The sequence below is a fragment of the Protobothrops mucrosquamatus genome, unplaced genomic scaffold (assembly GCF_001527695.2).
Source record: "Protobothrops mucrosquamatus isolate PMUCROS unplaced genomic scaffold, P.Mucros_1.0 scaffold_290, whole genome shotgun sequence".
Classification (NCBI taxonomy): domain Eukaryota; kingdom Metazoa; phylum Chordata; class Lepidosauria; order Squamata; family Viperidae; genus Protobothrops; species Protobothrops mucrosquamatus.
The window spans coordinates 272,927-284,894 of NW_015386366.1; the positions used below are offsets into that span (position 1 = coordinate 272,927).

The window sequence follows — 11,968 nt, forward strand, 5'->3', positions numbered from 1 at the left end:
TAAAACAATGGTACAATACAATACAAAATTTAAAAAGATTAAAAATAACTATTTAAATTTGGCCGCTTCTACTAAAAATTTAATTTAAAACCCCTTTAAAATACCCCTAGGCCAGTCCTGCCTGCTGAAATAACCAGGTCTTAAGGGCGCGGCGGAAGGAGGGGAGATCCGGGATCACCCGGATCTCTGGGGGCAGCTCCAGAATTTTGCCTGTTTTAAAACTGATTCATTCTTCAATAAGAATTACACGGTTGATTGGGGGAATGGGTGCCTAGTTTAAGGTTAATTAAGTAGAGATGGGCGTATCAACTTAATAAATAAACTACATTGTGGTATTCATGAAACCCTCTAATCTTCTCCTACAATGTTGTTGATCATGTTGTGCAAACAGGGCTATGTAATTAGTTCCTTTTGGCTCCATCTGAATTTCATATACTCAAATGAATAATAATTACATAATAAGATTTGAAGATGACCCATATACCGCTGTTTTTGTTGCAGACATGGAACACGATGTGCGGGAGAGATTGCCATGCAAGCAAACAACCTAAAATGTGGAGTTGGAGTGGCATACAATTCCAAAGTTGGAGGTAAAAACTATAAACAATAATTCTTTTTTAGCAGTCTGTTTCTTTGCTGGAGTACTGTTTGAAATGCTAGTGGAGAGGTATTGAACAAAGGAATATTAAATTGAATAGCAGGGACAGAAGAAATGATGGTACGGTTTCTGTTTCTATTATGCGTTCTGATTGTACAAAAATTTAAAGGGTTATTCATTGCTGCAGTTTAATGAATTTCAACAGAACACTGAAAATAATACTTTCATTAAGTACCATAATCCCTGAGCATTAGTGGCTGATTAGGTTGCTACTATATACTTATTCATGTGGCCTACAAATGTGGGCTGAAATTTAGTTATTTATTATTGTTTTTGTCAATGAATGTTGATGCAAGCATGTCGTGGCCTCAACTATGTATTCAAACTTCTACCATCACATTCAACTTTCAGGACATAGAGTTAGTTTTCCTTTAACTCTGATAAAAAGCAGTTTTCTAAATTTTAAATGTGACTTACTAATATGCTATTAGTTTGGAGAGGAAGAGGTTTCTTAAGAAATTAGAGGAAAGTCAACAAAATAATCAACTCAACAAGAGTATGTACGCATGTTTATATGTATGTATCCATTAGTTAATTTACAATAGATTTTTTAAAATTCTGTAAGTAATCCCCTCATTGTATTGTTTTTATTTTGTTTTTCAAATAAATAAATGATATATACCTCATCACAAAAAATCAAACCTCTAAAGCAGTGTTTCTCAATCTTAAAAATCTTATATATGGACCAACACACAGAATTTCCCAGCTAGCATGCTAGGAGTTGAAGTCCACATGGCTTAACTTTGCCAAGACTGAGAAACACTGCTCTAAAGTGAAGGCCATTTTCTCATCAGTCAAGCTTCCATCATTAAACAGTCTTTTGGCAAAGATAAGGTCTTTCATATTAACATATTTCATATTAAAGTTGTACACCAACCTTTTGGTGATTAACAGAAGCAGGGATGCAGTTTAGCATTGTGGGGTGAAGATGAGGGGAGGGACCTGATCTCTTTGTAAGAATGACCAGAAAATGGAAACCAACCATAGGACACTGTAGAAAAATATGCTGAGTGCCACACTGAATTTTCCTGTGCTACCATCCTTTTGGTCTCTTGGCTGATATACAAGTGATCAAACAGTTTGTTTTCAAATCTCATTTTGTTTTCCTATTTCACCTTTTTTTTTTTTTTTGAAACAACTGGATCTCAAACCAGAGTCAAAAAGAATCTGCTACAGTGGATATAAAAAGTCTACACAATCTCTGTTAAAATACCAGGGTTTTGAGATGTAAAAAGATCAGACCAAGATAAATCACTTCAGAATTATTTCTACCTTTAATATAACATATAAACTGCACAATTCAATTGAAGAACAATCTGAAATCTTTTAGGTAGAAAAATAAAAATAAAAAACTTACAATAACATGATTGCATAAAGATGCACACCCTTAACTAATACTTTATGGAAGCACCTTTTGATTTGATGACAGCATTCAGTCTTTTGGGGTAGGAGCCTATCAGTATGACATATCTTGCTTTGGGAAACGTTGCCTATTCCTCCTTGCAAAAGTGCTCCAAATTTGTCAGATTGCAAGGGCATCTCCTGTGCACAGCCCTCTTCAGATCATTCCACACATTCTCAATTGAATTCAGGTCCGGGCTCTGGCTAAGCCTTTTTAAAACTTTGATATTTTTCTTGTGAAGCCATTCTTTTGATATGGAAGCGTTTTGAGCTGTTGTATTGAAAAGTGAAATTTCTCTTCACCTTCAGTATTTTAGCAGAGGTCTGAAGGTTTTGTAACAAAATTGACTGATATTTGGAATTGTTCATAATTCCCTCCACCTTGACTAAAGCCTCTGTTCCAGCAACCACAAAGCATAATGCTGCAACCATTGTGCTTCACTGTGACTTTGACGAACTTTTGGTGATGCAGGGTGTTGTTTTTGTGCCAAACATACTTTTTGGAATTATGGCCAAAAAGTTGAATCTTGATCTCATCAGACTACAACACATTTTCCCACATGTTTTTGCCAGATTTCATGTACATTTTTGCAAATGTAGCTGGGCTTGGATATTTTTTTTTGTAAGGAAAGGCTTTCACCTTGCCACTCTACCCCACAACTCAGACATTTGAAGAATACAGGAGATTGTTGTCACATGTAGTACACAACCAGTACTTGCCATGGATTTTTGCAACTCCTTTAACATTGTTGTACGCCTCTTGGCAAAGTTGTTTTTTCATAAACTTTGGAGGGACATCTGGTTCTTGGTAATGTTACTGTTGTGCCATATTTTCTCCACTGACTGACTTTACTGTGCTCCATGATATATTCAATGCTTTGGCAAATTTTTTGTACCTTCTCCTGACTGATACCTTTCAACAAGAGGTCCCTTTGATCCTCTGTAGGCTCTTTGCAGACCACGGCTTTTGCTGTAAGAGGCAACTGGGTAAATGTCAAAACCATACTACTAAAACAGCTGAACTTTCTATGGGCTTGATCAGGGTCACTTTAATTGATGGCAGGTGTGTAGTGGCTACTATTTAACATCAGTTTGAATATGATTGATTCTGAACACAGCCACATTTTTCTAGTTTTTAATGGTTATTTTTCCCCTAAAAGATTTGCTTTTCAATTGTACAGCTTTGAATTGTACAGCTTGTATGTTATATTAAAGGTGGAAAAAATCTGAAGAATTTATCTTGGTCTGATTTTTTTTTTTTTACATCTCAAAAACCTGACATTTTACAGGGATGTGTAGACTTTTTATATCCACTATACATATTGAATCACCCATATCCAATCCAGTCCTCTATTCTCAGGTCCTTGCAGTTTATAAAAATGGACAAAATGTTTCCATTTTGACATGGTCAAAAGCCCTGTTTTGTACTGGCAGAACACAAATTAATGACTGATTGGGGTTTTTCCCTCTCTCTCCTAAAGGGATCAGAATGCTGGATGGCATAGTCACAGATGCCATTGAAGCTAGTTCAATTGGGTTCAATCCTGATCACGTGGATATTTATAGTGCCAGCTGGGGTCCAAATGATGATGGGAAAACTGTTGAGGGGCCTGGCAGACTAGCACAAAAGGCTTTCGAATATGGAATTAAAAAGGTAAGACCTCTTAACACAGAGTGAAAAAGCAGTTAGTAAGTGCCAGAAAATAGAAAATAGAAAGTTTGAGGAGTTGCTTAGTCCATTTAGAAACACCAATTTCAAAAAAATGGAAGCTACTAGAAAGATCTCAGCAAAATATCTTTACAGTATTTATATTTAAGGGTTTAACATCTAAATCACTGGGTTGTTTTCTATCATCACTCTCACACTTTCTTGTTTTTCTTTTTTTCTTTGCTGGCTTTTTTCTACTTGTTTTCCTTTGAATATTAATGGGATTTTATACAAAGAGCTCCTATAAAATATTAATAGAAATGGTCTACTTCCTGAATATTGCATTATTATCTTGTATAGCATCAAAATTTGATGCATTATTTTATAACAGAATACGTAGGTCAGTTAGTTATAATTAAGATGATGTGAATACTTGAGAAAAATAGCCTTCTTGTTGGTCCTTTAGATCCAGTTAAGATGTAGCTGAAGTTCATGGGCAGTGTTTTATACTTTTTAATTCTAAAAATTAAGATAACATTTAAACCTACTTATATTTAAACCCACTTACCACTTACCTCTGGTATCAATAGAGAGACCCACCTTATGTTTTTTTCTGTAATTTGACTTATCCAATTTTTCAAGCTATTCTTTCATTAACTGTCCTTTCACAATTTAGACAGACCAATGTTTGGGGCTGATAATCTGATAGGAGGTGGACTTGTTGACAGCTGCAGCCGATACTTGACTCAGCTCAAGTTCCTATTTCCCAATTTCACTGAAAGTGAAGGTATAAAACAATCAACAGTTAATTGTTTTAATAATTATCTAAATATTAAAACAATTTACACAACTTGGTAACATTTGCACATATTATTTCTAACCTTCTCATCCTTGAGAGTTGTTGGTTCAACCCAACAGAAGAAAACCAAACTGGGGAAAACTGAATTCTAACAATTTCATCACTAACTTGGAATTTTATTTTGGAAGAAGAAAAGAGTTTTCCTCCACTAAGAATGAAGTCAAGAGATGCTCTATCTGGAAATAAAATGAATTCATCAAATTTAAGGTCAATACTGGGAAATGCATCCGTTTTTTGCTTTTGTCAATCCCCTGAAACACAATCACACTTAAAAATTAAATAAATTAGGATTTTTAAAAAAATTAGTACAAAGAACAAATAGCACTCGCCAGCTGCCACCATAATGCTTCCATGAAGGTCGCTGGCCATTTGCTGCTTCTCCAAAATAGTATTTTATTTATTTGGGGGTTTTTTGGCTTGAGAAATGAGATGGGCAAGATACAGAATCATTTGAGGTAGATTGTGGACTTTACTTTAAAATCGGTGTTTTTCAAGAGGGGAAGTGCCCAGTCCAAACTGAGGATCCTCTAATTTTGTACTTTTGTAACACAGAATTACTGGATAAAAACCGTGTGGGTTCAAATAATCTGCTATACTAAACTATTATAATTTGGGGTGGTTGTGGTTCTATTCTGTTATTACAGGTGCTGATTAGCACTACTGCTGTTTAGCATGTTGCATGAACCAAACTATCATTGCTGTCAAAATAACCCTATGTTTTTAATTTAAGCATAGCATTAAAATGGGGGAGCAATGGCTCAGCAGTTAAAGATGCTGAGCTTTTCAGCTGGAAAACTGACAGTCTGGGTTCAAGACCCAAGGACTGTTCTATGGGGTGAGCTCCCATTACTTGCCTCAGCTCCTGCCCACCCATCTGTTTGAAAGCATACAAACGCGAGTAGATAAATAGGTATCACTTTGGTGGGAAGGTAAAAGCATTGGCGTATAGTCATGCTGGCCACATGATCACAGAAAAGTCTTCAGACAACGCTGAGTCCCTTGGCTAAAAAACGGAGATGAGCACCACTTCCTAGAGTTGGACATGACTGGACAGGGGAAAGATTTACCTTTACCTTTAGCATATTAAAATCCAGCAATTGTATACTTAATTTGGGCTTAAGGTTTAATAAGCTATGCAAACTTAGCCTATCTTTTTGCATCACCCTTTTTTCTTTCTTCTGCGTCTTATTTCTCTTTTGCTGTCATTCTCTTCTTTCCTTTGCTGTTTTCCCTTGTTCTCTTTTTTATTTCCTTTCAGTCTTTGGAGAAAATCATTTTCTTACTTCTCTTTTTCTCAGTCTGTTCATTCCTAATTTTTGAAGAAGCTTTTTTTTTTAAAGCAAAACAAAACCTTCATACACTTGAGGAATACCATGGGACATCAAAATGACACACCAGCATGCCAAAAACTCTACCCTTTTTATATTCCCTGGTAACATGATGACGCACATATGAAATGGAAGGACTTGCACTGTGACAACACAATGGGTTCTTCATCATTTTGAGCCCCTTGCTCCATCACTGCGGACACAACTGTCCTGATTCATTTCTGAATTTTAAATTTTCCCTATGAAATCAAGAGAGAGGTTTGAGAGAAAGTCTGAAGGTCAGTGTCTTGGACTTTTACCACAAACTATACAGAGGACAATTCTTCATCCTTGCTTTTCTTCCAGCACAGCTAAGTTTGACAGAGATTATACATTTTCCGAAGTAAGGCAAATAAAGAGTCATATTTTCCTAATGAGAGTTATTAACATTTTCTACATGAACAATTCAAGAAAAGGGTTCTTTTATTATCACTGCTATATTCGTTATATATGAACTATCTCTTTAAAAATTCACTCAAGCATGTTAATAAATGAGACACTTTTTACAGTGAATATACTTTCATTAATCTTTTTTTTTAAAGTAGAAACTTCCTACTAAAATGTTAATAGTTTCCTAGCTCCAGCTCTACAGTATTTTTTAATTTTTAGATGGCCTTTTCTTTTTGTATAATCTTGCGGGGTATATATGTGTGTGATTTTGTTTATAGCTCATCACTCAGAAAGGCAGCTAGTGATGAGCAGGAACAATTAATTTCTGATGTTAACAAAATAACAGAATAACAGAATTGGAATAGACCAATTGGAGGTCTTCTAGCCCAACCCTCTGCTCATGCAGGAAACCTTATACCATCTCAGACAAATGGTTCTCCAATCTCTTCTTAAAGTTTCCAGTGTTGGAGCACTCACAACTTCTGCAGACAAATTGTTCCACTGATTAATTGTTCTAAATATCAGAAAATTTTTCCATGGTTCTAGGTTCGTTCTCTCCTTCATTCGTTTCCATCCATTGCTTTTTGTCCTGCCTTCCGGTGCTTTGGAGAATAGGTTGACCACCTTCTTCTTTGTGGCAGCTCCTTAGATATTGGAACACTGCTATCATATCACTCCCTAGTCCTTCTTTTCATTAAACTAGACATACCCAATTCCTGCAACTGTTGTTCATATCCTTCAGGCCCCTAATCATCCTTTTAGAGTCTCAGCCAGTGGTGGGATTCAGCTGGCTTGCATCAGTTTGGCAGAACCGGTAGCTAATTTTTTGTTGCCCAGGCCCAGAATGGACTTCCACACAGAGAACCAGTTGTTCACATATTTGAGTCCCACCACTGGTCTCAACATCTTTTTTATATTGTGGTGACTAAAACTAGATGCAATATTCCAAGTGTGTTCCTACCAAGGCCTTATAAATGGACTAACACTTCATTTTATACTTCTGTTAATGTAGCCTAGGACTGCATTGCCTTTTTTGGCAGCTGCAGCACACTGCTGGCTTATATTTATGTGATTGTTTACTAGGAATCCAAAATCCCTCTCACAGTTGCTACTATTGAGCCAGGTGCCACTTATACTATACCTGTGCATTTGGTTTTTCTTGCCTAAAAGTAGCACCTTACTTTTTTCACCATTGAATTTCATTTTGTTAGTTAGGTCTGTCAAGATCTTTCTGTATCTTGAACCTATCTTCTGGAGTGTTGGCTATTCCTGCTAGCTTGGTGAGTTCCCCTCATCTAAATCATTGATGAAGATATTGAAGAGTCCTGGGCCTAAAAGAGAGCCTTGGAATACTTCACTGCCTACTTCCCTCCATGTAGATACAGTTCCATTAAGAGCTACACATTAATTACTGTTAATTATTGGAGAACCAAGAGTTATGAAACAACAGGAAAATACAGAGTCAAAGGCTTTACTACTTCATTCTGTGAAATGGACATGCCAAGCACCAAGTCTTAAGATGCTAGTGCACTTGTACTGATTCTTGCTAGTCACATAGATAATGCATTATCACTATTTCTGTTGCAATACAAAGATGTGCTAGAATCATTTGTCTTCTCTCTGAGCAATATTGCTTACCTCTCTTTTCTTTTCTTTTAGTTGGAAAATCATTGGTTAATATATTTTATATTCAATGCAGCAAATGGCCTTGAATTGAATAAGTACTGCAGTCAAAGTCTGAGCTGGATTTGGGCAAAGTTGTGGATGTCTGAGGTCTATACATTAAGGCTAAGAATAGTCCTTTTAAAAGAAATTATCAACAAATAGTGTACACTCCATTTAATTATTCAGTGCTTTATTAAATGATTGTGATGGAATATATGCACTGTATGAAATATATATTAGTATTTCCCAGAATATTAATTTGTAATGCGAGAAATGTGCAGCTATTGTTTATTAGTTCCGTAATTCCTCTGATTCCTTAGGGAATATACTGTAGCTATGTTTCCAAGATTGTGTAGACATCAACACATCATTGCTAGGAAAATAATAGCACTTTAACTTCTAATGTATTGTATTTTAAAGAGTGAAAATGATTTGGCTTATTGCAAACAATAAGTATGATATCATGGATCATGAATTATTTTCCCCATAATAACATTTGCATGCCAAGTATTAGAAAGGGGGAAATCTCAGATAAAAACAAACTTTTGTCAATGCAGTGAATTTTACCCCAAACAGTGAACCCTCAGTCTTCACTTAGAAAAAAATGTTTGGACATCTGAAATAGACCACCCTTAATTTTTTGTTGGATATGAATTAGTTTGAACCCCACAAGAGGCCTTCTACATTTTGGAGTGTGCAATGTCTATTTTTATCTTTACCAGCTTAGAGACTGGCCAACATTTCATTCTATGAGAAATTCTATCCCGTTCTTGTGGACTTTTGCACCAATAGATTATAATGTTCCTGCTTTCCCTATTAAAATGTATTTCCTATCCAGCAACAATTCTCTCAGACAGAACCATCAGGACAGCCAAAGACCTGAGAAAGGATCGTTTTGTTGTTTCTGTCCACTGATTATTGTTTTCATCCCAAACTCTGTGTGAGCTGCTTACTGTGTCCTCATTTCCTTTGTACCCTCAGCTTTCTGACTTAGATGTTAGCCCTTCAAACATTTCAATCCATTATCTTATTTTTATCATTAGACCTTATCTTAGGATCTCTTTAGATAAATTAAGCTTTTATTCATGCAGGGAAAATGTCCTTGCTTACATTGTTCTATGGCCGGATCATTCCCTTCAGATCATTTAAAAACATTCTATGATATGTAGATCTACTGCTTACCTTTAAACCAATTAAAGATATGGATCTGTCAAACAAAATAAAGGAGCATCCTTACTCTGATTCTCACATTAAGGCTTAGTGACAAAATGAGCATAAAAATTACATCTGGGGGAAAGTGCACACATCTTTACTCACAATAATCATCTCTTTCCTTTAATTTCCTTTAGGGAAGAAAAGGGAAAGGTTCCCTTTTTGTCTGGGCTTCAGGAAACGGTGGCCGTCAAGGAGATAACTGTGACTGTGATGGTTACACAGACAGCATCTACACAATCTCCATCAGCAGTGCTTCACAGCAAGGCCATTCTCCTTGGTATGCAGAGAAGTGTTCCTCAACACTGGCCACAGCATACAGCAGTGGGGACTATTCTGACCAAAAAATTGTAGGTTGTTTTTACCAGATTTAACCAACATTGGGGGGGGGGGGGCAGCCACAAAGCAATTTGGAAAGCAGAGATGGTAAACTCAGAGAAACTAGTCTTAATGCTCAAACAATCATAATTCAGATATGGTGAGCATTTTTATTCAGGATTAAAATTTATTTTTTAAGTAAGCTTCTGGGAAAAATGTGGTTGGTGATTGGTGACATTGGGAGGTATTTTGGGAGGAGAGCTGCAGGAATTTTAAAAGATAAATTCAGTTTGTAAATATTTCAAGAAAAAGCCATCAAAAGCACACCACAAACATATTGCTGAAATAACATACAATCACCTTTTGTTCAAATGGGATTCCATATTTCTTGCCTGCAAAAATAATGCAACTTCTATATAAAGGAAATCTTCAAAGCTAATATTCAAAGGATTGTAGCTCTCTGGAGAAAAGAAAAACCTGAGCTGAATTTGCTTTCACTGTCAAGATTAAAAATTAGGAAGTTTATTTCAATATTAATAGCAGGAAACGTCTCCAACTAATAGATTATTGTGGATATGTTCAATTATGTGATGTACAACCTCACCTATAATAGTAATCAAAGGAGGAGTTAGTGCAAACCTATTTAATTCAAATAGGAAAATACAGAATAACAGTGTTACCTATTTTTAAGAAGTAATTATGTGAGTTTAAACAGTTTTAACATCCTGTAAACCTTCTATTAAATTGATTGTACTGTGGCCACTGTATAAACTGGATTCATTACTCTTGGTGAAATGTAACTGATGTCCATTGATTACTTCTGAGTGGAGGAGCAACCCCAGAGAGACTTGCTGCACAGAATAGAAAGACATATTACTTGGGCAACATCAGACTCCATCACGCTCACTTCTCATGCAACCACAGTTTCCCTAACAGCAACACTGTTATTCACTTTCTGAACAGCCATCTTGGTCATTCTATGAGCAACACATAGAAAGCAGTCATCCAGGCAATAAATGGTTGTATCAGCCATTTGTATAGACAGAAACTCCCACCATTGCTCTGATGGACTTCTCTGATCACCATCCATGGAGTAATTGGCTAGAGTGGCAAGCTTCTCTAAAGACCTATGTGCCAGCAAAGCAATGAAGCAGCTTCTGTGAGCAATAGTCAAGAGATTGAGTAGAAGGTAGGGATTTGTCCCCAATTCATCATCTAACCATGGTCCACTGTTCAAAATGGATGCTTCATTTCCTCAAATGGCAGTGTCATGTACCTTTGGGAAATGCAAAACGATTGCCTGGATTCATGAAAGGGCAAGGGAGATAATGATACAGAAAGTATCAATACAATTGACCCTTCATCTGATCTCTTGGGGTCAAGATATATGAAAAATGAAAGTGGATATAACCTCTTTCCAATAAATTCTAGTGTTTTGTTGAAAAATAGAGAAGAAAGGATAAAAATAACGAGTATGATTGATTAAAAACTCCAAAATTTTTCATCTAAGGTCTACAGATTCTATTATTGTACATTCACATACATACGTGTACACATTTCAATATTGTACTTCCACATATTGAAATTTTGCAGGCAGTAATGTGAAGCACTTTTTCCAAGCAGAGCACTTCATTTTCTAATAAACCATCTGTTTCATTTTCCAAATTACAGTGCTGTGCATTGTTAGACTGAGAAGAAGGGAAAGAAAAGTATTGGCTATTAGCTCCTATGTGACTTTTAATCTGGCAATCATTTTACAGTGATGCATTTTATGATTCAACAGTCATTCTGAAACATTTATTTTTATCTTACTAGGATTTCATAATAAGATGAGTGCCTTTGACATAGCATTATGTTCATTCAAAATGAGCTATTTCAATTAAAAATTGTAGGCAAAATAGACGGGGAAGGTTTTCAACTCTTATTTTATCTGGAAGAGAACAACATGTTCCAAGGCAATGATGGAGAAGAATGCTTTTGTGCATGGCCATGCTTAACCTTTATATGATGTTTATGTCCTTCAGATAAGTGCGGATCTACACAATGAATGTACAGCCACTCACACGGGGACCTCTGCTTCTGCTCCTTTAGCTGCAGGGATTTTTGCTCTAGCTCTAGAAGCCAAGTAAGTCTTCTTAAACTTCTTCCTAGTTAGGCATGCTTGAAACTTTGATTTAATTCACATTTCAAGCAACTGACCTGTTCCATATTACTAGCATAAACATCTGCAGCAGAATAACAAAACTATATTCGCTACCTTCTTCCAATCTACCTAACCCCTTGACCACCACCACGAGGACTTTCCCCCTTCCCAACTCTGCTGTTGGACCTCCTTCTAAGACTTGGGACTGTATTCTAGGAGGGAACTGCTGGCCCTGCGCGACTCCCCCATCGCGCAGGCATGGCCCAACACGATCCCGAGGGCCGGCCTTAATGAAAGGGTTTGGAAC

General features: G+C 36.4%; 1 protein-coding gene across 1 annotated transcript in view; it reads left to right on the forward strand.

Annotated features, from left to right (window-relative positions):
* Positions 1-11,968, forward strand: part of PCSK1 (proprotein convertase subtilisin/kexin type 1) — a 39,479-nt gene that overhangs the window by 16,914 nt on the left and 10,597 nt on the right. Inside the window, exons 6-9 of the mRNA XM_015831940.1 lie at positions 502-590; positions 3,541-3,713; positions 9,338-9,550; positions 11,543-11,643. Of these exons, the coding sequence (XP_015687426.1) occupies positions 502-590; positions 3,541-3,713; positions 9,338-9,550; positions 11,543-11,643 (576 nt within the window). The remainder of the gene's footprint in view (positions 1-501; positions 591-3,540; positions 3,714-9,337; positions 9,551-11,542; positions 11,644-11,968) is intronic.